The sequence below is a fragment of the Neopelma chrysocephalum genome, unplaced genomic scaffold, assembly GCF_003984885.1.
Source record: "Neopelma chrysocephalum unplaced genomic scaffold, ASM398488v2 Primary Assembly neopelma1_77, whole genome shotgun sequence".
Lineage (NCBI taxonomy): Eukaryota > Metazoa > Chordata > Aves > Passeriformes > Pipridae > Neopelma > Neopelma chrysocephalum.
Genome location: NW_020897738.1, coordinates 6,868,743 through 6,894,804, shown reverse-complemented (window position 1 = coordinate 6,894,804; position 26,062 = coordinate 6,868,743). Strand labels below are relative to the sequence as shown.

General features: G+C 43.5%; 1 protein-coding gene across 2 annotated transcripts in view; it reads left to right on the top strand.

Moving 5' to 3' along the window:
* Positions 1–448: 448 nt before the first annotated feature.
* Positions 449–26,062, top strand: part of GALNT9 (polypeptide N-acetylgalactosaminyltransferase 9) — a 135,447-nt gene continuing 109,833 nt past the window's right edge. Inside the window, exons 1-2 of one of the 2 annotated variants that reach the window (XM_027689568.1) lie at positions 449–752; positions 23,924–24,104. In XM_027689568.1, coding sequence (XP_027545369.1) covers positions 512–752; positions 23,924–24,104 — 422 coding nt within the window. In that variant the 5' untranslated portion in view covers positions 449–511. Of the gene's footprint in view, positions 753–23,923; positions 24,109–26,062 lie in introns of those variants that run through there. The other variant, XM_027689569.1, reaches the window with a different exon arrangement.

Sequence of the window (26,062 nt, the reverse complement as noted above, 5' to 3'; positions counted from 1 at the left end):
AGCATCACCTCCCCCCTCCGCCGCGCCGGAGCTCCGGGCGGGCGGCAGGGCCGGGGCGCGGGGCGGGCGGGCGCGGGCGAGGCGGGGCGGCGGCTCCTCCGTGTGCCTGTGGATGAGATCCCCCGGAGCACGTCACTGCGCACGGCGCTCTGCGTTCGGGGCGAGGAGGAGGGGGGGAGCGAGTGAACGCGGGCGGGCGGGCGGAGGCGGCGGCTCGGCCCCCGCCGCTCTCTGTCCATGCCGCCCTGCCCGCGGCGCGGCCCCCGCGGGGCGACGGCGGCGGGCGCCGGGCGGGGAGCGGCGCGGCGGTGCTGAAGGACAGCTCCGCTCCGCTCGGCTCCGCTCCGCTCGGCTCCGCTCCACTCGGCTCCTCTCCGCTCCCTCCGCTCCGCGCTCCCCTCGGCTCCGCTCCGCTCCGCGCCCCGGGCGCGCCCCCTCAAGCCGGGTGGCCTCGGGGGGCCGCCGGGCGCCGCGCCTGGATGCGCCCCCGGCCACCGCGCCGGCGGCTCCCATGGCGGTGGCACGGAAAATCAAAACTTTGTTGACGGTGAACATCTTGGTCTTCGTGGGCATCATCCTCTTCTCCGTCTACTGCAGGATCCAGGACCGCTCCCAGGAGCTGGTGCAGATCGTCCGGAGCGCGGACCGCCGGGCCAGGAGCCGCGGCGCCAAGGTTGGCAGCCTGGCCGACAGGGAGTCCATCCTGCAGCGCCTGGACCACCTGGAGGAGGTGGTCTACAACCAGCTCAATGGTACGGGGGGCTGGGAGGGGGGGCGCGGCACCGGCACCGTGCCCCGGGAGGGTGCCCCGGGCTGGGGGAGAGCGCCCGCAGTGTCCCCCCCATGGGGAGGGCACCCGGCACCGGAGCTGGAGCGCTGGAATACCGGGGAAAGAGCTGCCTGCAGGGTTCTGCTGGAGGGGCTTATTGAGCCTCCCACCACCACCCTGCCTCCCCGCCAGCTCTGGGTCCGAAGTCAGGACTTCCTCGGTAGATGCAAAGTTAAGGAAGCTGCAGAGTTCATGAGTTTCGGGTTTGGGAGAAGTCCCTAAGAACTGTACCGGGTTTTACAGTTTGCCTGGATATATTAACTCTGCATGGGAAGTTGTTTGAAGAGCAAATATGCTGTTAGGTTATAGATGGAAATCATATACCTGGTTTCAGAACTACTTTAAAAACGTTCTGCTGAGTTCTCACGCTGTGTACTTTTGATGGTCTGTTTAAACATAGCACCCCTATGTTTCCACAATGATTTTGCCATTTACGTTTGTTATTGTCATTGATGAGAAGGGAAAGCGTCCACCAGTTCTTTTTATGACATACCATTCTAATTCACCAGCATTGAAAAATATTGGTAGGTAAGCAAAGAACCCTTCCATGGTAGCTAGAACAGGCTAAGCCATCAAAGTTGTTATAGGACAGCTAACGTTTCATATAGAAACTAATTCTTTGAAATGAATGCATTTGTATTTGCATAGATTCATAAAGTTCTAAGTGTGAGACATCAAAGAAATAAGTACGTGATTAAATACATGAGTTTTTTGGACAAGAAGAGGCTGAAGGAGTGAAGTTTTGCATAAAATTATAAAATAGATGTAATATTTAGTGTCTAGCACCGAATAAAAATTTCAGTGTAAGTATGTTTAAGTATAGCAAATGTGCTCCTAGGCTGCTTGTGGAAATCTTACTCGTAACATTGATTTAACAAAGGCTGCTGTCGTCTCAAAATGCAGACAAATAGGAGGGTTAGGATAAAGTATGTTTCCTATTACTACTTTCTGAATGAATGTATAAATCTAAGTAAGTTAGGCTGTTATGGTAATATGCAGTTTGTGCCAGCAAATGTTAGAGAACAGGCATCCCCTTACGCTCTCATCTGTATAAACAGGGAAGAGAGAAGGGGAACGTGGAGTGTGGGCGTTAGTCACAAACACACACATTCAGGAATTAGAGGGAAGTGTCAACAGCTGTGTTTTCTAACCATATTTTGAAGAATGTAGGATTTAAGAGGAAAATCCTTCTCACAAATTCCAGAAAGCCATGAAGTTCTGGATCTAATTCATTGTAGCTCAGCTGAACGGGGCTTTTTTGCCTAAAATTGATTTGTTCTTGGTGTTGTTCATAGATGAGACTTTGGGTAGGATTTACCTGTGCTGGGTTCATCTCAGCACAGCATCCCCTGGAGAATCAGCAGGAGTCCTTAACATTCTAGGCAGGCACCATGGCATGTGATGACTGGGGCTTCACAGCAAACGGGAAGTTCTCTGTAAGGTGTGCTCCTATTTTGGGAACTTTTTTCCTTCATCTTCTTTAATTTGGTTTGTTGGATATGAAACTTCATGGAGAAATTACTTGAACTAGTGTTATGTTGTTTCTTCAGGTTATAATAAACGCTGCAGGCAGTTTTTTCTTCCTGAAAGTTCTTACACGGGAAAATACAGAAAGTTTTTGAAGGCGACTTGTTCAAATTTCCCGTTCATTTCCCTTCACTTTCTCTCTGACACGGTTGTTGGGTTTTTTTATTATGACACAGTGGTACAGTAACACAGATTAGTTACTTCATAATCATTCTGAAACAAAATGCTTTTTTTTTTTCCATCCTGTGTCAGCAAAACCAAAAAGTCCTAAAAAATTAGTCAGTGCTGCACTGAAATCATCAGAGTTGCTTCACTGTAAGTGAAATCGGGATCAAGCATCTGTGTTTGGGTTTAGCTCACTGGTATTCTGTTCTCAATATCATGACTCATTCCTTATGCCATTAATGGGTGTAATGCTGCTCTGGCAGCACTGAGATCAAGGGGGGCTGTCTGTGACAGGGCTCTACAGAAAGGCTGCTGTGACAGAAACACTCCTGCTCTGGAGCTCTGCGGTGTCACCCGATTGTTGAGCGAGGTTTCCAGGACACTGCCCTGTGTCCTGCTCCATCACAAGCCTAGAGGGGTGCCTGAGGCTGTCTTGGGTGTTACTTTTTCATGGGATGGGTCAAAGTCACTTTTATATGGAGAGGCAGACATGGGTGGATAGATTTTATTCAGGAGGAATGTGAATTCCTTGCATACCCAGAATCCCTGAAAGCACCGGGAGGTTGAGTCCAGCTCAATGTTATTGTTATGCTGGGTCAGTCCAGATCAGTATTTCAGTTTTCTGCTCTTGTTCCTTTCTATTTTGACATCAGCAAATTTAGAACCACCTAATTAGTTTATTTTTGGTAATAACATGTCAGTGTTCTTTTATTTCATTTTTCTGTTCTATTCAGATGAGTCCTAAGCTGACCAGACCTTACCTGGATTTTCTAGGGACTCTGTGGGTGATCCAGTGCAACAGAAAGTCACTCTGTGAGAGACCAGCCCTGCAGCTGCAGCTACACAGAATTTTGTTTGTCACACGTATTTGTTTGCATACAATCAAAGAAGTGTTGTCTAGAAGTTTACCTTCTGCAAGGAAAATAATCACAAGCAGTAACATTACAAATGCATTGAGAAGCAACCCAAAACCGATCACTTGAGAACTCATTTACTTTTCAGTCTGAATAAAACCAGTGAGTGCAGTGCCTGTGGAGGTGTGTGTAGAACGCAGAGGATCACACATGGAAGTCAGGAGAAAGCTGGTCCTTGCAATTATCTTTGGCAGAGCAAGAGTTTTTTAGGAGAGGATGAACGAGAATTGCCATGATTCCCTGCAGAGTTGTGCAGACATACACCCAAACAATAGTTTTCATTTGCCTCGTGCTCTGTTTTTTTATCAACTTGGAAAAATAGTATTTCTGAAAGGTTTCTTTTTGCTCAGCTGCTGCTGGTTTTGGTAGAAGGAAATGAATGGGGCATGAAAAGGGAAAGGAAAGCAATGAAACGTGTCTGTGGAATTTCCTTGGTGAGACTCAATATTACCTCTTGATGTTTGACCTTGGGTACGACATTTATTTTGAAAAAACGAGTTATTATAGATCTAGTTCATCAATATATCTATTATTTTTCATTTTTACTATGGTATTTCTATTGATGAATATGTTTTATTGTCATTCAGCACAGAAATAATGCCAGCTAGACTTAGTAGCAATTCATGAAATGGCATAATGATAACACCTTGGTATTTTCTTCCTTTGCCTTTATTTTTTTTTTTTGGTAAAGGGGAAAAATTAAAAAATATTTAATTGACTGCATTTTTCCCCTAATCACTTTTGCAACTAAGTCTGATTTACCGTAGAGGATAAAGAATTTTTGATGCCCCAAGTAGAGCATAACCTTTCATGCCAAAAGCAATTGAAGGGTCAGACTACAATTTCACTCTAATTGCCTTTTTTCCTTTTCACTGTCTCTTTCCAGTAATACACAACAGTCAATGCAACATGTAATTAGATTTCATTCAATCTGCAAAGATTAAGAGTGTTTTCATCTTCTCTTTATGTACGTTCATATCACGTCTTCATACCCATATATTCTACTTTAGACCCCTTTGACCTGTTCTGTTTCAGACTTGGAGGGATAAGTTGGGAGTATTCCCTTGAATTTGACAGATTATCATTCGTTACACATCATAATTTGATTTTGCTCTCTTTGGGGAGATTAAATATAATAGCAATTTCCAGTGTGATAAATGGGTTTTATATTACATATGCATTTCATGGAGGAAGCTGGGGGGAAAAGTGGACAATTCACATAATTGCAGCACAGAGGCTTAAAATGATGGAAACAGCAGGTCCTGGGTGCTGAGGACTGATTCATGCTGACTGGGGCTCCTGATTTTCAGAGTGTACTGGGAGCAAAGTGATTGCATTTAAAATTCAGCCTGGCAATCTGCATACCTAAAAGGTACAGTAGTATTTTTAACAGGACAGTTTATTCTTCGGAGGCTTGTGACTGGTTGAAAACGGTTCCAGATTTCCATATTGAAAGTAAGGGTTGGGAGCAGGCTGTGGGTCAGGTGAATGTCCACATCAGATTTGTCCAAAGGAAGCTTTTACAGCTGGAAATGTTCAGCTGAAGAACTGAGAGAAGCAGAAAAGAGAGCTAAAGACACATGTGCACAGGGAGAGATTCAGTGTGACTGCACCTTCTCGTACCCACACACAGATTCTCATTTGATGACTGTTCCTATGCAATTTGGTTATGGGCTGGTGCCAACATACCTCTGGCAAAATCAGCATGTAAGTATCTCTAAAAATATCATTTATGGGGACTGTAGTATCATATGTGGGGTCTGCTCTCAGCCCTGTGCTTTCCTTGTCCTAGTGAGGGGCTTCTTCACGTGGTCTCCTTTTGAGGACTTTTTTAAAAAAGAAATGCAAGGTTGGGCCTCATGAAGGTGGGGTTGAAAAATACCAACTTTTTTTTTGAGTTAGGCTGCTGTTTATGGGTTTCCACACAGCACATAACAAGTATTTTCTGTTGTGCTGGGTGACATTCTCAAGCTTAGGTAGGTAAAGTCACCGTTGCTACAGGCCTGACCTTCTGTGTTGCAAAGTGGTGGTCAAGTCCAAAAGACTGATTGGCTTCAGTTGTGTTAGTCTTGATTTATGTAGCTGAGGAAATTCGTAATCAGCACTTTCAGGAAGGTCAAGATTTTATTCTCCAAAATAACAAAAGGAAAACATCATAAGCCAATAGTTGGATAGCCCCTGTGTCAATGTAAGGTAATATTAGAAATAGTATTACTCTATTTAGGCACTTTGGGAAGACAAGGTCTAAAAGTTTATTTAAAAAAGAGGGCAGATCTCGTTTGTAATACAGGCAAAATTGTGCTCAACTCTGCAGAATATTGACAAAACCAAAAAATATATGTCTCCATTCCAGCAGCACATCAGTGATTTTAAAGTCTCCCTGTACTCTGTGTTTCATATAGCAGTAACTATTGGTTTTATGTAATGTTTCTGCTTTTTGCCTTTGTAGCTGGGAAGAAAGCTTTTTTTGACAGGGAAAAAAAAAATCATGTGGTAATTTTATCATTGACTCATTTGTATAGAGCTTGAATCATTTGTACTATATAGGATCAAAAACAATGTTTACAGAGGCAGAAAGAAGATCTTTGACTGATGATGTTTTTGTTGCCTTTTCAGCAGTATTCCAGTTCAGTATCTTTCCATTTCTTTGTGCACATGGCTGGGATTGGAAAAGCAAATGTGGGTCTGTCATCTTTGTAGAGAAGAGCTGCAGTGTGGTTGTTGCACACTTACAGCCCCTGTACAGGTTTAGAGGATTAGAAAACCTGGCTTTAACTTAATGCCCTTGATAGAGGGAGGTGGGGTTGTTTTTTGAGTTTAGGGGGGTTTGCTGTTTATTTATTTGATGTTTCAGTAAATAAAGGCAGGGAGCAGTTAAACCAAGAGCATCATTTCAGAATGCAGTTCCAGCCACTGAGTGCGTGGCGGTTCTCCAAGGAAATAATAAGATTTATGAAAGGAGGGAAAATAAATGAGTCTTGTTTAACAAATCTTCCTTTTATTAATGCCCCTCTCTAACTTTACTAAGGGGCACTCAGTTTCTGAGTATACTTGGTGTACTTTTTTATTATTGTTGTTATTTGAGGGGTTTCACTTGGTAGTCATTACCATCACTTAGTTTAAACTAATACACTGAAGGGGAGAAAAAAAAACAAGGAAGGAAATGAAAAGAGCCTGTGATGTCTTGGATAACAGGAAGGAAGAAAGCCAATGACAGCAGAGCAGCTTCCAACCTTGTTGTAGTCCTATTGATCAAAACTGTCCTCTGAAATAAGAGACCTCCAGTCTCTGAGAAGGAAAGCCAGATAGAGATCCTCCCACTGACCCAAAGTCATCTTCTCCTGAGAGCACAGAGCTAAAGCAGCCAAATGCTAATTGGATGTGTCTGCTTTTCCTAAAACCCATTGCTATGGTGCCATGGAAATGTCTCTGAATATCTGAAAGCCTCGTAGGTGGAGGCAAAACCCATTTCAAGGGCAGCAGATTAAAAATTGTCCTTCTGCCCTATAGTTTTTATCTGTTCAGGTGTTCAGGAGTATCTGGGTTTCCCAGATAGTTTTGGAGACAAGCTTCACCACAAATGGCACTTGCTGATTACTCAGCAAGTCCTGTAGGGCATAAAAAGAGTGTAAAAATTACCTGTATCGAGGCCATCTCCTGAGCCAAGATTTGCTGCTAGACTTAGGGAGCAGAAGGCAGCAATCAGGGAGCAGTGTGATGGAACTTGATCTAAGGCTCCCTCATTTAGCTTGGGTAAATGGAGTTTAAACACATGGTAGTGCTGCTGGGGATGAAGATGACAGTCTTGGTTCTGTAGGATCTTCTCAAAAATCAGGGATGAGCCTGGGACCATTGAGGAATTGGTTTGTATCCTTGTTAAGGGCAGTCCTTAGTGAAACAATGCAGTAGAAAAGGGCTGGTTTTGAGACTCACTAACAAATGGCAAAAAGCTTAACAGTTTTTTGGGGGTTTTTTTTGAGTATGTCCTTGATTAGTGGCTTTGAAGGAGAGTCTGAGGGCAGCAGCAAGGTAGAGAGCTGAGGAGACAATAGAGTGATTCTGCTTTGTCATCATGTGCAGTGTGGACACACAGTTAGTTCTCTTGGGGGCTGAAGAGCTGTTGAAGTAAATGAACAAAACATTTTTAGAAAAGGTGAGAATATAGATTTCTGAATGTCTTAAGCCATGCACCACCTCCTAAGGAGCCATTCTCTAGAAGCTCTTTCACTTGCCACCACAGTCTGATTTATACTTTTAATACATGAGCTGTAATTTGCATGTCATCCTGGGAGAATGGGCAATGATTAAGAAAACTAAACCAAGGAAAAGGTTTTTAAAAGAGCTCCTCTAAGCACTGCTACCTAAAAATGCTTCTGTCAGGCAGAGATATTTGATGCCAAAATACTATGGGAGAGTGTTACCTGTTTCACAGCATCATTTGGAATCACATTTAAATAACCCAGATTGGGTGGATGAGGGTACAAGGGAACATGTTTGACCTCTGGGATTCTTTAGTGCATTTCTTTCAATCTTAACCCCCTGGGCTAAATGTTAGAGCCCAGGCCTTAGAGGGTGCTGCAGTGCCAGTGTCTCCCTTGGGTTGCACAGCCCCTGTAAAATGGAATAGCACTGGCAAAAGCCATGCTGACCCCTGACAGATTCCTGACACCTCCTTCTGCTCTGCAAAGCCAAGACATGCCTGTGGGAAGAATCTGCAGGCCATCCAGTTGTCTTTACTGGAGTACTCATGAGAAGAAGTGCTCACCAGTGTAAGGGTCTCACACAGTTTGTAAGTTGTGACTGACACCAGGTTTGTCAGAGCTGCATCTGAGTCACCCCTTGGTACAGGCAGCACGAGAAGTCTCCCCACTGGGCTTTAATGTCTGGGAGACTGATCAGGGGAGAAAACAGATCCTCCCAGTGGATCTCTCTCTTCCGTGAAGTTCTTTAAATATTCATATGCTGTGAAACACAAGTGCTGCCTGCAGAGGGTCATGCAGGGCTGTGTGAGGGGTGTCCACTCTCGTGGCTTCACAGGCTCGTGAAGCACAGCACTGCTCTCTGTGGGATTACCAGTGTGTCACCAGTTTTTGTTGCTGGGGAGGGCTGTTACCAGTCGTGTCTGTGATACAGTCAGCAGTTGTGTTTAGTCGGGGATCTAAGCCAGATATAAAGCTGACAGTGCTTCCCAAGCAAACTGCAGCTCCTGCCAACCCTGCTCTGCTGTCAGCAGTGCCTGCTGTGGAGTGACAGACATTGCTGGTCGGGCAGGAGAACTCGCTCAAGTAGGTTTTTACGACTGCAGCAATGATTCAAATTCTCCTCAGCTCATCCATGCGCTTAGTCCCGTTGAAATCAGTTGCCTAAATTAATCTTGGCTATTGATCCAGAGCCATCAGCACAGTCAGTGGTTACCAGTGTAGTAACTCCAGTAGTAAATTTGGCCAAATGAAGGTATTTTTGCCACAGAATGAACAGTATATTGGCCAGTTATGATGATGTATATGTAGTTTAAAGGATGAGGTCTTGCTATGTCCCTGTACTGCTTCGGTCTGGTTGGGAGCAGGGTCCTTCCTCCTTGAAGGTTTTGGAATTATTCCCCTTTCTAGTATAGATGTCATGAACTCTGTGTTTCTTCCTCTGACTGGTTGCTTCTGTGTTTGCACTGTTTGGCTCCAGTTTGCCTTTTTCAAAGAGAAGTTCTCAGACCAGGAGGTCAGATCAGCATTTGACCGTGGCTGTCTCGCCAGAGGTGCTGCAGGAGCATTTGCAAAGCAAAAGGGGCTTTGTTTGCACAGGAGCTCATTTTCCTTGGAAGGTATCCACCAAGACAGCTGGAAAGCCCTCTCCTGCAATACTGGAGAAGTTTGCTTCTTATTTTGTCTCTGGCATTTTTGGTGGGGTGACAGGGTTAATTGGTTGTTTTTCATTTGGATTTTTTATGCTGGTTTTGTATTTTAGTTGGCAATGGGGCCTTACTGCCCTTTTAGAAATTGAGCTTATTTTTTCTACAGCTCCCATATGCCTCTAGGATGTGAAGCTTTTGTAAATAAAAATGTATTTTTTGTTATATTAACTCATTTTCAAGCAAGCCTTGTGTTGTGGAAAAGATTGGTGGTATTCTTTCCTGTGCATGCTGAACTGAAGGCAGTGACAAGACTAAAAATATCCCCAATTGAAATAGCATTGTATAACCCAAAGGTTAGTTTTCCTCAGGATTAAAATTCGCAGTCGCTTTATAGATTCCTTGTAAAGGCAGATTTCTGGTCGTCCAGCCATGTGTAAAATGAGGCTACTGAGAGCTGCAAAATTCTCTTATCTGCAAAACTCACTCCCACTGGTGACTGGCACCAGCAGAAAGCTGCTGATGGAAGATGCTGACACCCCCTGCACTGGTGCCTGCTCCTGGCCAGCACAGCGTGTCCCGGGGTGGTTGTGTGAGAAGCACAGTGCTGCAGGTGCAGAGCAGGGACCAGGGGCTGTTCACACCTCTAATAGGAAAAACAGATTGTCCTGCACAGAGCTGTTAATCCTAAAACACGGTGATAGATCACAGGTGGCTCCGTGTAGCAGATGGGAGTGGAGCATGAGGTAAGAGTGAGCTCACCACGGTCAGGTTATTAAACACCCTCATGAGAAGCTGCCCAGCTGCTGAAATAGGTGATGCTTTCAGCTTACACAGCAGGGAGTGGGTTTGGCTTGGAAAAATGGGTGGTTGGGTGGTTTGGGTGTTCGGCTGTGCTGGCCTTGGGATTAGAAACCACACTTTGTTGGTAGTTCTGTTACCTAATTTCTGCGGAGAATTCCCAGAATCCAGGTCTGTGGATTTAAGCTGCTGACTTTCCAAAACCATCATGGGCATATGGGCAACCAGATGCTCCACTGGAGCCTGCCTTGTGTGTTTCTTCCTGGTGACCGGTCTTTTCTCTCATTTTTTAATGGTCTTTTGCATCTGCTAGAAGTTTCAACTTTCTCAGCAGCTGAAGAATGTCTTTTGTTTATTCACTGCTAGTATTGCAAGGAGCAGTGAAAAGCTTTGCAGGTATTTATAAGAAATTAAATTGCAATTTAATATTTGCAAACTGATTCGATACCTCCTTCCTGGGATACTCCTTTAGGCACAGACCTGAACATGACAGCACCTGCACTGAACACTTTGCTCTCAGCTATTCCAGCTTTGAATACACAAGCCCAATAATCTTTGATTTTAGACCTGTGCCAGCCTGATCCTCCTCCTGAAATAGATCCATCTGGCTCGATGCATTTTCATTCAACAGCAAATTAATTCCGGAAGGGAAGTGGCTTTTATAATGCTTGTATCCAGTGGGGTTATATGTAAAACCTTCTGTTTTCTGAAAGAGTCAGCTTGGTATGGTTCCCATATTCACAGCTATGTTCCCATTCCAGGCCCACATAACTCAAAGCCAGGCTGCAGAGAGCCCTCTTGGATGAGGTCATGGAATTAGGAATTTCTTCTGTGATTCATTCTGAACCTGATCTGCCTAATAACCGGATTCTTTGTCTCCCTCTTTCTGTCACACATTAAAAAGTTCACAAAGTAGAGAATTTCAAGTCTTCGCTGCACAGAGGAGAGGAGTGAACAAAAGATGTGCATAAACGGAGGAGAAATATTTATGAGAGAACAAAGACATGGCCTTAACTTTGAAGCTGGGCTGGAGCAGCCCAGCATTTCAAGGGACAGGGGCTGAGTGATGCAGCTCTCAGAGAAGGAGCTGATGGTTGCAGAAGGATTTTTGCATATGTTACAGGACTGCTTGTTTAGGCTCCTCTCAGCCTTTAATCATCCTGACAAGATGCTCGAGCACAAATAGTGCTGTCTTAGAGACACAGTGGAGCCTGTGGAAGAGTAAGAGCAATAATGTATAAAATTTCTCTTATTACAGTGCCTAGGGGTCATTGAAGTACCTATGGGATGAGTGAGCTGGAATCAGGGTCTGTGCATGAGTCCCACCAGGACTGCTCTGGCCCTGAGGAGAGGTGGAGTTCCCTGTGGCAGCACAGGTTATTCTGGACAAGCCCATACCAGGGTTTGACAATACATCCTAACACAGAGTGTTGATACCTATTCTGGAACACAGTTTCAAGAGATGAAAGCTGTCTCCTACATCCCCTACTTATGCTACTGTAGCACCAAAATCAGCATCTGGCCCAAAGGACAGGGCAGCTCATGCAGGATCAGCACCAATTAGTCATGGCCAGGCAATGCTCTGTGGGAGGGTAGGCTGCACACACTGTGATGTCCTAAAACAAAATGGTTATTGCTGGATGGAAATTTAGTTTACCAACAGAAATCAGTGCATGACCTTTGGGTTTTGCCCCTGAACTGGAAGAAGATGCCTCTAATCTGTTTGATGGGTGCTATTGCATACCTGTGGCTTCTCTGTGCTAGATACAAGTGTCTCAGCATATGGTTGTGAAAGTAAAGGTTGATTATTTTCAGAAGGATTTTGAAAGAGACTGAACCGACAAATTCCCTGTTTAAAAGAAAAAAGAAAGGTTTTGTTTGCTCCTCTGCTCATGAGGCATAGGTTTGGGATCATACCTTGCTTTATATTCCTTTCAAGGGTAGGGAGGGAAAAGCACACCTACAACAAACAATCTGAAGGATTAATTTCATAATAAATGCCAGGGGAAACAGGCAAAGTTGCTTGGTGTGTGTGACCTGCTGTCCTGGTGTCTCACCTCTGAGTCTGTGTCTCCCTTTCTAAGAGAACACATTTAGTAAGTTGGGCATTTCCATGTGAATTTTCTTTAACGTGATATCTTTACAGAGAAAGTACTTTGAAATGGGACCACACCCATACCTCACTATTTTATAAATAATCTCATCACCTAAACCTGCTGTTTCATCACTTCAGCTGGTTCTCATTGACAAGAAGCAGTGTGGTAAGCTCACAGAAACTGGAATTGGGGACAGAAGGAGGAGCTTCAGTGATAGGTTCAAGAAAATATTCCAGGATGCCGAAATACAAGAGCCAAGCTCAGGAGACCTGGGCTTCATTTCCAGGTGGGTGTGTCTTGTGCCCTTCACTTTTCTGAAAGCTCATCTCTCTTCTCCCTTGATCCCCTCCAGCATCTTAATTTGTGATACTGTTGATCAGTGATATGTATATAACTGTCAGACATCCAACAGACCTAGACATCCAGTAATTAACACATTTAATCCTAAAAATAAGTGTTTAGTTCCTTGAGCAGCTAAACCAAGAAAGCTGACTTTTCTTGTGGGTTGGTATCCCAGAGGTGAGTTTTTGGGTGTTCTCTAATAGCTCCAACAGGTCTCTTGTCTTTGGTCTTTCACCAAACCTCTTCTCTCAGCAGGAACATTTTAATGGCACTTTCTTCCCAGATGTCGACTTTAGTGACAGTTGCAGAAATGTAATTTTTGGAGACCTCTGACTGTCTGCCAAGCTTTGGCTGAAATTAGAAGCAGTCCTCAAAATCTAACCAGCAGAGGTGAGGGAAGCAGACTGATAGACAAATGCAGACAGCATGGTCCCATAAACTGCTTTTTTTTTGTAGCAAGCCAGACTGTAAATTGTATTGGTGACAAATGGGGTTTTTACTCATTTAAACACAAACGTGAAAATCAAGTTCTTGGCTTCTGAAGGAACCAGGCTCAGATCTGCACGTTGAATTCCTCTGCTTGCTCTGTTAATTGGCAATATGTTAACAGGAGCATTTTTTTCTCTGCTTTCCTGCTTATTTCGGGTAATAACTATAGCAGCATGACATTTCCCTGACACTACCCCAGTACTGTGGGAGAGCTTCCTTTACTTTCAGTTTTCCAAGGTGGCAGACTCGGGATGCTTGTCTGGCTTGTCTCCTTGCCTTTCAGGAGTGACTGAATCATTGAATCACGTGAGGAGCAGAGAAATGCTGCCGTGCTGCTCTTTGCTGCTCATGCTCTCATGATGCCTGTGATGGCCCAGAGGGCTCAGCACTGCCTTTATCTGGGACCATTTGGTGCTGGGAAGCTCTTTCTGCTCAGGAGGAATGTGGGTGTGACCTGAAGTTTAAGCGTGGCAGCTTTGTGTCCTTGAGGAGTGATGAGTCCAAGCTGTAAACTCAGAACTCGGGTTTCTGAAATTCAGATTCTGATTCATAGCAGTCTCTTCACTGAAGGATGATCTTCTCCTGTGTAAAGGCACCTTCTATCACTGTCCTCATTTCTCTCTTTACTGTGTAATTTAACACCTCATAATGTAGTCGTAAGTACAAACCGGAGACACATCAGGGGACAGGAACATTCATTCTTTCATGGAATTTCAGCAGAAGGGAAAGGAAAGCTTGAAGAAAAATTGAATTTCTTTTTTACATTGCCTTGGTGGAAACCAGATAAGCAGCACTGCTGCAGTCGGTGGCATTAGGAAAGTAAATTGAAGAAGGCTGATCCACAATTTCAAAAACTTGGCCATTGTCTTTATATGTGATCTGAATTCTGCATATGTGTGGTAATTTAAACATGCTCTGCTGTTACCAAATGCATCCTACCTTTATCAAAGCAAGCCCACTTGTCCTGCAGTGAGTTTGTCAGGGCCTAAACCAGCCCTGGGTCACAGTCAATTCCTACAAATACCCACACGCAACGAAGCCAATCTTGTTAATAATGAATCAGTTATTATAGCAGGGCTGGGTTTTAAAGTGCCTGTAACAGTGGATTGCAGCTTTCCCGCTCCTGGAACTCTGAGTCAATTTATCTTTATCTCAACAATAAACCAGAAAGGGCAGAAATCAAAGTAAGCAATGTTTTTATTACCGCTTTTAAATAAAACATTGTGCCAATATTTTCTTGCTAACATTACATCTTCATTTTCTCAAATTTATTGGCAATTGCTATTTATCCTCATTTCTCCTTTCTTTTGCAAAGCTATCTCATCCTTTGATTTACTTCCCCCAGAGAATATGGTACCTAATTCTTCTTATTTGTCCCTGATAAATCCCTGATTAATTGTGTGTTATAAGCTGTCCATGCAACATCGTGTCTTTCATTTCTAAACAGGCTTTCTTTTGTGAATATAAAGAGCTAACGCTTTCCTTTCTAGAGCCAAAACCAAATCCAGCCTCAGCATTTCCTTGAACAATAGCAAGGCACTTCAAAACCAAGTAAGATTCTCAGCATTGTGGACTCCTTCTATTCCTCCTCCTCCTCTGTGAGCAGAGGAGTCTCAGACCTTTAGTTGGGCACATCCTCTAATAGATAGATCTGCTTTAAATGTGGCTGTCAGTTTATCTCATCAATTAGGAGGACTCTGCATAGTAATTTTCCTCACCCATTGTAGCTTCAAATCTGCCCTAATTTGTTGATTTGTAAGCATTTTGGTTTTAGATGCTGGATTCTGGGCTGTATTTTTGCTGATTAAAATGTGTCCCGTGTTTGGTTTTGAACTGACTTGTCCTGCTGGCAGAAAATTAAGTCATGCACACATTAAGAGGTTGATGGAAGGAGACACTGCAGCCTGGCACTGCCAAGCAAGGCATAGCTGTGGTGTTTGTTGACATGAGATATGAAAATAGAGTGAAAGGAGGAAAGAGGAGGAAAAGCAGAGATGCAGGTGCTATCTCAACCAAATTCCCAAGCCAGACTTCCTGAGAGGTGTCAAAGATGTGCCTGACAAAGAAGAATACAAACACAGGTCAAGAAAAATACACATATCTACGGATGTAAAATAGACGGTCTGTCAGGAAAATGAGTATGTTTTGAAACCAGCCATCAATAGTACTGTGAAATGAGGCAAAAGAAGAGTATGTCACCTTTACAGAGCCTTTAGGGCACCTTTAGAGAGCCTTTAAGGCAATATCACACTGAAAGGAAAAGGGAGGAACCAAGACTCTCTCTGGCTCCTGGGAAAACCGATATCCAAATTAACTGGTTTTTAAGAGATTGGAGGGAAGTATTTGAAATCTCACGTCCTCAGGGGCAGCTGATCTCTTCTACCACGTGTTCCCAAAGAGAAATGCCTGATGATAAGATTGAGAGGCAGCAGACAGAAAACTAGCTCTGCTCTGACAGAACCAGGGACTTTCTGAGATCATTTCATTCCCTCATGGCCAGTGAAGACACCGGACAGTGACCCTTGGAGCGTGGAAGGGACAACAGTGGATGTGCCAGCAGGTCTGTAGTTGTTCACATTGTCCCTTTATTGTGGTTGCATGGCCAGAGGTGACTGATTTCACACCAGTGGAAGATGGAGAGCTGTGATGTTGAGTTCCAGCAGCTCCTGGTCCGGGCTCGGTGCTGTCACCCCGTGCTGTGTGACACGAGCTGAGCAGGAGCTCCTTGGCCACACAAATGGCAAAGTGCTCTATGTGACTTTGTTACTGGGAAGGCTCTCTGTGTGATTGTGTTGGTTTAATTTAACAGCAGGCTGTTTAGGTAAATGAGCAGGGAGGCAGCTGAACGTCTGCAGATAATGTGGAGCGTGATTGCAGAGTGATGCTGCAGGGGATGGGCTCTCCTGGCCTCGTCAGAGCTCTCCAAACACCCTTGAGCAGGGAGGGAAGAGACTTGCTTAGCCTTGGACACCATCCCTGAGCCAGTGTCCCAGGGGTGCCTGATTGAAACCTGGGCTGAGAGGCAGTAATTTGGCAGGCTGGGCAATGTCAGATCTGATAGAGCCTTTGATTACTTTAGACTTTATTAACAGCACAATAGAGTATAGTATGAGCCTGCATAGGACCTGAAGTTAGATGCTTTTATTTTGGGATTCCTGGTGTTTAAAAACAGTTATTTTTCTTTATGGAACCTAACCCTGTGGGATCGACTGCTACAGTTGAGCTGTTCTGAGAATAGAGCAGTCAGGGATTTCTAATCCAGAATTGCATCAGAAATCAAAGGGATATTTTTAATGGTTAGAGATGTGCAGTCAGCTCTGTAGGTGCAAGAAAATGTCATTGCATCCAGCAGCACCCCTAATATTCCAGCTGTGGGCTCCATCCTGTCAGACCTTGGGCCAGAACTCCCTTCCTGCAGTGTCCGCTGCATTCCTTCCCTACCTCGGATTCACATGAGCAAACTCTTTGCTTTTCAAAAGGTATTTTCCTCATTTATGAAATTAAAGCCCTTTAACTTGGCCTGGAACAGCTTGTTCCTGAATCTAATTAAGCAGCCCCAAAGTTTTAGCTCTTGCACCTTGGGTCTTTTCAAGGAGAAGTCCCTTTCTCTTCCTCTAGAATGGCTCTGTTATTGTTTTAATGATCACTTTCCCCAGGAGCTTTCACCTCTGCTTCCCTGAAAAAGTTAAAGAAAATCTAATATATTGATACAGATGATCCATTTCATGTGAGTCAGTGACTCTCTGACCGTGACAGTACCAGAGAATTCATTGCTGCAGGAGGCCCTTGAATCCAATATTAGTGGCTGGGCTTTTAAAGGACACTGGGTAGTTTTAAGCCCTATTTCTACCTGTCTGAGTTAAGATAATGAGGGTAATCTAATATTATGTTTCAGGGCTTTAGTTACCTGCCTATAGGGTTCAGAAGGGAACTCTGCTTCCAGGGGCAGTGCAGAGTTTAATTGGCCAAGTGCTTCATGATTTGTGTTTCGTTCCCTCTGAAGCCTCAGGTGTTGGGTCCTGCCAGGGGCCAAGTGCCAAACTGATGACACTCAGATTTTGTCTCCTTTTAATATCAGTGGGCAGATACACCAACATTTCAGCTCCTCCTCCTCAACTCCAGATTTATGCCACCACCAGAGGAGTTTTCTGGCTTTCCTCCAAAGCCCTGAAGAGAGAAATGCATTTCATGTGTTTCACCAGCACAAACCACGAGTCTTCTGGGATTTTAAAACTTCTAGAAGAATCGTGGCATCTGTTACTTATTTAAAAATAACAAACTGATCTTTCTCTGTGAATGATCTTTTTGATCATAAAAATGAAAATGGAAAGAAAAATCGCAGTCACGCACATATCATTTAAAGTTTTGCATATGGAATGAGAGCTTTTCATTTTGTTAGTCAAAATTTTAAGTTTAAAAATGTATCAGATAGCTCTCCCTGGCCTAAGGATGTTAGGAAATTGATTTTTGTTTATATCAAGTCTCTGGCAAAACTCTGGCACCTCTCCTATTATCTGCAAACTTGGAATCAGTGTCCTACCTCACAAATGAGCTTTTATCTTCATCTCCAATGGACTGTGTAGCTGCTATTTCTTGGTCCTTCCACTCGTCAATCTGTTTATCTCCTCCTGAATTATCTGTTGTAATTAGAATACATTTTCTCATCTCAAGGGGAAACCAGCTCCAAATGAGTGTTCTATAAAAGCAATTACTTTTGATATTAGATATCTGTACATAAAAACACAGTATTTCTTCCAATTAAAAAGCACTAATGAATTTTGTGCCTAGAGAGGGAGTAGCCTGCACAATGCTGTTTCTGTGAAGCCAAGGAACAAAAGATGAGGCCTGGAAGAGGGCAGGGGGGTTGTGCTGCACCAGTGAACAGCAGATGCAGGAGAGAAGATGGTTCTGCAAGGACAGAATGTTCCTTTTTTTTCCCCCCAGCAGGCCTGTTGTCAACACTGATGGACTAGATCCCTCTCCTGGACCTTGCCCTCCGTTGCACATTGTTCTTTTTATTTCCTCAGATGTTCCTCTCCTCTTTCCCCAAGTATTAGGTCACGCACTAGGAATCTTGCATTTGGCATGGAGCAGCTTCACCAGAGATCCCCATGGACTCCTTCCCTCTACAGACACACAACTGCCATCTTTCATCATCTCAAAATAGCCTGAATGAGTAGGGAGCTTTTATCACAAGCTTTTCTACAAAAGGAGCCACGTCAGAAACACCTTGATCACATTATGTTGGAGAACACACTATAAATCCTGTCCGTAGGTTACTTTTCCATGGGAATCCCCTCCTTTTCATCCCAAAGAAGCCATATGTGTGTGGGATAGAGTCTGTTCAATGGGGTAGAAAAGATCCTCCAGTGGGCTATGAAACAACTTTTTTTCTTGCTGTTCTGACAAGGATGAATTCCACAGGCCACTGCTGCACTGCAACCTCTGCCTCTGCCACTGATCCATGTTGTCTTCATGTCTTCTTCTCTCATTATCTTTCTTGTCTCCATTGACAGTGAGTTTTTTGGGGTAGGAACCATCCTTCTGGGCTCCTGTAGTAGTTGCTGCAATGGTATCCTAAAATCTGGACTGCATGCTATGAAAACACAAAGGAAAAAAAGCTGTTCTGGCCAAATCCTGTCCTGGTAGGGCTTACTAGATAGGATTTAAGGATTAATGTGTCAGTATGGTGGGAGCAGAGTGTGTAGGATGGAATAAGGGTGAGCTTCCAGCCCAGATGCTGAGAACAGCCCTGGCCATGTTGATGGTGTTGAGCTCTTGACAGATATTCCTGTGCCTCAGGGAAAAGTCCCTGTCTTGAAGAAGAACAAATATGTGGCAAAGCACACAGGGGGTTGGATATCAGTCCTCTTTCCAGGTAATTTGTCCTGATCTGCCTAATTTCCAAGGCTCTTGATCCTGCAGTCTCTCTGCCTGACTGGCTTCTGGGGGTGGAAAAGGAGCATCCCTCCCACAGGCAGAGCTGCCAAATCCCTCCATCCCTTCCCCAGCATTCAGCAGTCTCCTCACAGGATTGCTGCTCATCTGGGCATGGAGACTGGGAAGTACTTCCTCAGGCTTTTTACTTGGGGTCTGGAGATGAGGTCAAGGCACAAAACCACCTTCTAGTTTATAGAGCCAAAAAGTTGCACATCAGGTGCTTCAGCTTTACAAGTTGTTGTAGTTTTTTTTCCTTTTCAAACCATCAGCCACAGGATGCTGTTTGTCTTCTCCCTGGTGTATCTGCAGAGATACTTGGGGCTGAGACTGGGTACAAGGGGCCATAAACCTTTCAAGCAAGGATGCAGCAAACTTGACTACAACTATATAAAGATAAGACTGCATTTTGGATTTCAGATAAATGGAAGTGCTGGAGTCATTTAAACTGGATGAGGTTTTGTTTGTTGCTCTCCTCTTTGCAGGAAGTTGGAGCTTGTATCCCTATGGGATTTCCTGGATGTTTCTGTATGTAAAACTAAATCTTCTCCACAGACAGCATTCCTTCTAGCTCAGAAAGTAAGCACCTTTGATATGGGCAAAATTCAGATCAGTTCTCTGAGCAGCAGATCTTACCTACTGTGTAGCCTCACTTCAGGGTCATGGTGGGAGAAACTGAGTTGGGATATGGAAAGTTAGGATATGCAGAAATTAAGGGCCAGGCTCTGTTTAACATTTAGATTGAATCACGAGCTAGACACTACCAGCTCCTTGTGCTGCATACTGCTGTTTGCAAAGTGAAATAGTTTCAAGTAAGTTTGGGTTTTTTTCCCTGGATATTGTTGATTCTCGTGCTTGCAACTGCAAAATGCAGTAAAATAAAGTAAAGTAAAAAGGTGAAGTAAAATAAAAAAGTAAAATACTTTCCCAGGTTTAATGTTGGTGCACTGAACTGCTAATGCACTCAGCAAATTTATGCCTGTGAGGCAACACGTTTTTTTTTATTCTCCAAGGAATAATTGCAGAGAGCCACTCTTTAGTTATGGTCATTTCTTCATTTACCATAGTTTGTGCAGTATTTACAGGAGTCAAGGGAAAACTGTTGTGAATGTGGTTGTATGATTATTTTCAATCACTTATTTTTGGTTTGATTTGTCAAAAGGTTAATTTTGTCTGAGAACCTTGACTCAACCTGATTTACAGCTCCCTGTAATTGTGTTGCAAATAAGAAGAAAAAGAATAGTAAAATAATCACAGACATAATCTGATCTAGCTTTTGCCATAGTTTCTCACATAAATCTCTTTAGTACTTTTCCCATTGTGACAGGGTTTATGATGAAAAAGAGAAGATCTCGTTTCTTCCTAGAAAATTATGCATCCTGTGGAGTAATTAATCTGGTTAAGGAACTAAGGCCAGTTCATTCTGCTCTTCATTCTCCCAACAATTTCTGTCTTACACAGAAATCACTGCAGTGAGAGCAATAAATTTGAGATGAATGACAGACTCTAATTATTTGTGACCTCATTGTCATCTGCAGCATGGAACTGGCCGTGACCAATCCCAGCGTTTGGGCTGCGGATATTTTTAGTCTAAAAAATTTTAAAAAAAGACAGCTTTAAAAACAGCAGCTCACTGGGCATCCCCTTTCTGCCCACCCCAATGATTTCAGTCCTTGGCTCTGACACGAGCTGCAGGTTCCACTGTCAGCAGTGCTGCTGTGCCCTGCCCTCTTTTTGGCTTCATCTGCCATGGAAAAACGGGTGAAATGGGCACTAGTTAGAGCTGGAGGTAAGCAACCCAAAGAGAAAAGGAGGATCTGGAAGTCTGCAGCAAGCTTCAAAAAAAGAAAACAGAAAAGTGCTCTTACCTGTTCTGCCTTGGCTAAAACCCAGGGAAAATGCTGGAAGCTGAACCAGAAGTACTTCCCCATCTGTCCCCATCAGTGTGGGACCTAAACACCCAGTGTTTAAAATCAATAGCAATTGTCTCCCTGCTGAACAGCAGCATTTCCAGAAATGCATCCCTTTCCCTGTTGTTCCAGCAGGCGAGACCCAGGGGAATGAGTTTTCCTGTGAGGTGTCCCTGGAGGCTGTCTGGGTTTCTGCTGAGCAGCACAAGGCAAGGGGCACAAATGACTTGTTCTTTGTTGACTCTCTGCCTTTGGCAGCCCACTTAAGCATCCCATGGGAGCACTGCTGTGGAGTGTTCTGCTCCTCTGTGCCCTCCCAGGTGCTGTTCCCATGTCTGGCCTGCTGGAAGGCCTCTGATGAGATCATTCTGCTCAGTGGTCCCAGACTGTTGGGAACCCCTTGGATGAGGGCCTGGAAGTGCTGACTGGATGTGTCCTGCACAGCAGCAGCCTCTGCTTCAACCAGACTGGGTGACACTCTCTCCCATCACCTGTCTTCTGATCCCATCTCTTAATACCAGCCTGTTTTTGGGAAGATGCTGCTGAACTGGCACTCCTTTCCTGTTTTTTCAAAAAAGCTGACCAGTGCAGTAACCGTGGATTTTGAGGTTAGCAAGTTGCCACCTGGAAAAAAAAAGTGATGGGAAAAAGCCCTCTGTTGAGGAGGCACTTGCTGAAGCAACAGCAAATCAACTTTTGAGTTGGAAAATGCTGTGCAAATATGTGAGATGTGGTTATATTGTGTCTAGCTAACCATTGAAGAACATTGCCTGTAATTGCTGTGTCTAACACACCAATGCATATATAAAATATACTATATTCATTGCTCCCAAAAACTTCTAGAGGCACTTCAGTGCTCTTCTTGAAGAGTGAAGCAATGTGGTATCAATTGCTGCTGTATATTGGTCAATATTACTGCATTGCTGGAATAACAGTCAGACTAAGCTGTAATTTGGGTAACAGATGCAGAAAAAACCTCACAGCAATATTCTCTGAGATTGAGGGAGACATGAGATGACTCCTACCCAGAACAAGATCAGATTAGCAGCATGAAGAGTTAGAATATCAAGAAAAAGGTAGATGAAATAATAGTCATTATGCATGGTTTGGCAGGCTGTCTAACTGATTCCCTCGTAAGAAAAGTAGCAAAGTGCCTGATGCTTCCTGTGGGTTGGAAGTTTCATTCTCTCATTACTTGTGCCATAAAGATGCAAGTGTTTTGTTCCATAAACTGCAAGAGCATGGAGTATAAAGGATAAAGTTTTCAACTGCTGGAATTAAATTGTTGTTTAAAGTCAAATGAACATGCCACATCTTGGAGACCCTTTCATCAAAGCAGGTCAGTTAAATTTAATGAAGTCATCTTCAATTTGCTTTGATGTAACATCAGAACCCAGCCTAGATGATTCCAAATGATCAGCAAATGAATTACCACATTGAGGTCTTTCAAGGACATAGGCTTTGTGAAGTATCTGGTTTTCTGTTTTTTTTTTTTTTATTATTTTTTAGCAGTGCCTAAATTGAGATTTTTTTGGAGGGAACTGCTGACTTTCCTCCTAAACCAAGCCCCCTTTAAGATTCCATATGTTGGGCATGTAAAGCAGAGGCTGCAGCATCACTGCTTGCTGTTAGTGTCTGTTCAGTCTGAGGCTGTATCATGCAGGAAGATTAGGCTGCTGTGCTTTTCCTTTAGGGTGGGGAGAGATTTAGAGTCTCAGACATGTAATTTCTGTAATTACTCGAGCAAGGAATAATTGTCAGGCCAGGGATGGCAACATTAGGCCCTTCTGTTCTAATTTTTCCAAAGGAAGTAATGGTAAATACTAAAGCTGGTCAAAGTGCCAAGTAGCCTCTCATCCTAAATGGGAACAAAAAGGACAAATGTTACAATTTCCTTTAAAATGAAGCTCCTTAAAATATTTTCAGAAATACTGAATGTGGATTGAAGTGCTTCACTTAGTAAGGTAGAAGAATTTCTGTGGTTTGAAATCAAGACAACTCTTGAGTTTTAGTTATGTTTCAAGAGAAACTGTGATTTGTCTTGTTCTCTGCTTTTCTTACAGAAAATTCAAACAGTCTTTCTTAAATGCCCCAAGTATAATAATATTAGGCATTATAATGCTTGTAATAATGAAGATAGAACCTGTCAGAAGTGCACTAGAGAATGACAACCAGTGTCATAAGTCCTGTTCACACCCAGCACGCTCAGTGGTGTCTTAGTAAGGAACAGCTCAACACAGTGTAGTGGTTTAGATTTGTCTTCAGTTATTGCATTAGGTCCAAATTCTCCAGGATTTAGTGGCTTGTGCTGGTAACTCGTGACTTATTCATTATTTGTTTTTTTAATAGCAGAAAGTTGATAAGCAGGAATAGGTGCTCTGCCATCCTGCTGGGGGTCAGGACTGTTCCTTTAATTCTCCTTGCACAGTTTGAGAAAGGACATGAGCACTTTCCTGCTTGTCTTCTTGGCCAGTCTGTTGACTCGTGCAGTGGAATCAGATTTACTCTGTGTTTCCTACCCAGCAGAAGCTGGTCACCAGCCCATAGCTGTGTGCCCAAGATGGGAACCAAACCTGGACCCTTCAGGAGCTGCAGTGGGCTGAGAGTCCCAGAGCAGATGCCTCAGGTCCAACATGTGTTCCAGAACTGGCATTAATGTGGAGTTAATGGCACATCTGCACGTGGTAGAAATCAACACGTCTTCCTTAAAATGAGTGGAGCTATAATGGGCTATACTGGGAAATCCTCCAGTTCTTATGGGAAAATTTTTTCTTCATTATCTTAACAATAATTAGGCATTTTGGAAAAAGAAGAAACCGTGAAAGCTGCTAATTAATTCTTTATAGTTTGCTCATTATGCACTGATTCTACAAGATGTGTCGATTTGGACTCTGGTTTGAAAAGCTGAGGATAATTTCCACGGAGCCGTGAGGGTTTCAGAGCTGAGCTTCGTGGGAGTTCAGATCTCATTTATCTGAAAACATTTTGTGGTCACAGAAGAGTTTCTCTCCATTTCCTTTTTATGAATAATTTGGTTTTTATTTTTTTTTTTTATCTATTTCATTTAGGTCTGGCCAAGCCCATGGGATTAGTTGAAGGTCCAGGAGGCCTGGGCCAGGGGGGAATGGCTGCTACCCTCAGAGATGACAGCCACGAATCAGAGACTAAGTACGAAGAATATGGTTACAATGCCCAGCTCAGTGACAGGATATCACTGGACAGGTCCATCCCTGACTACAGACCAAAAAAGTAAGTTGAATTCCACGTTATTATTGAGACTAAGAGGTTGATTGTTGTGATGTTTTTCTTCTCTTCCTGGTTAGAGTATGACACCAGTTAGTCATACAGGTACCCCTGAATTTAGTGAAAATCAAATAGATCAACAGCCATCTCAGGCATGAAGGGCCATGTTAAATGCATAGTTAATTCTGTCAGTAATGCATTAATATGCACGTTCAAGGCCTCAGATACTGCATGAGGCTATTGGTGCTTATGGGGTTTGATTCTCTTAGAAAAAGCCATCAGAGGTGGCAACCTTAGTCTGTCCTTCTTGTAGTGAGGTGCAGAGGGAGGGGGAAGTGCAACAAACACATTGGAGTCATTGGTTCCTTAAGAAAAAAAACCACAACATGTCTAATCAACTGTCTTTAATTACATTTGATGTTCTTAGAATTGTTCAGCCGGGGTTTGCAATGTGCTGAAACACGGACTAAGTGTAATCCATTGGGGTCCTGTAATTGCAGTAAGACTTTTTTTTTGTCTTTGGAATGTGTGTCTATTTTTATTCTGCTGTTTATAGTCTTCACACGCCTGTGCTGTGCTTGACATTGCAATTACATGTTTATTATTTGTGCTGATTTATTATATTTCGTATTAAATATCTTTCAAATCTTTCATATTTATGGAGTTATGTATCTTCCAGATGAGACATCCACACTGTCATCCCATGAATGACAATCAGTAATGTCTTAATGCAGAGGAGATCAGCAACAATGCCTAGTTGCTCTCAGGAGACAGAATTGAAAAGAATACTTAATTAATTTCTAATAATAATCTTCTGTTTTAAAAGACCCACTGGGGCTCCTAGGCAGAACTGAAAGTTAAATAAAAAAAATATCTTATTAAGTGGTGAGAAAAGTTTAGCCAAGCAAAACAGCTGTGCTCTGTGAGTAGATTGCAATTGAATTAGGATTTTAGGCAGTTCAAGCTGCCAAAAACAAAACTTCAGCTTAACTACAAATTTCATTAGCTGTGCTGCATATTAATCTGATCTCAGAAGTATTGACTCAGCGTTTGTTGACTCAAACACTTGCTGTGGAAAAGAAAACCTAGATAACAGAAGTGGCAAAGAGAAACCAACCTACTGACTTGCTGTCGCATTTTCAGTGGTCTCATCTCTCCTTCTCTCTTGATGTACCATAACAATCCATCATGGAATTGTGCTGGGGAAAAAGTAGCCTGTAGTTATGCAGATATTGGAGTTGTGCCTCAGATCTGGTCCAGAGACCCCTGAAATCAATGTGAAGTTCCTCAGATGGAGGGCGGTGAGGTTTGACCTGGGCTGTTATCAGCTGCTGCGGTCAGGTGGATGAGGATAAATGAGATGTGTTCTGCTAGGAAACACAAAAGCAAAGGCTTGCAGAGCTTAAATCTAGCTCAGCAGCTGTCAGAGGCATGAGAGCATTTGCAATGCAGTGATGTTTCACTTCAGATTAGACTCTTCCACCGTTTTACTTGGGAGCTTTGATGAGTTGCTCAGATAAGCTTTTTGACGTGCTCCTCTTGGGTATCTCATAAGGCCATGCTACATGATAAACTGTCTGAGCTACTGGGAGAACTGCCTTCCTTGTCATGTTTTGACACTTTTGAGGTGGTTCTAGTCAGACCTAGATGCTGGAATTGATGCACTTGTCTCTGGATGCTTACAAGTCACAGGAAAGCCCTTCAGATTGAATTTGCTGTGAAATATGAGTGAAAGTTTGGAGAAGGTAGAAGCTTTTGTTATATGAAGAGTTTTGTCCACTTACATGGATTGAGAGCAGCCCTGAAGAGAAGGACTTGGGGGTGTTGGTTGACAGGAAGCTCAGAGTGACCCAGTAATGTGCACTCACAGTCCAGGAAGCCAAACGTGTCCTGGGCTCATCCTCAGTGCTGTGGGCAGCAGATGAGGGAGGGATTCTGCCCCTCTGCTCCTTTCTCATGAGATC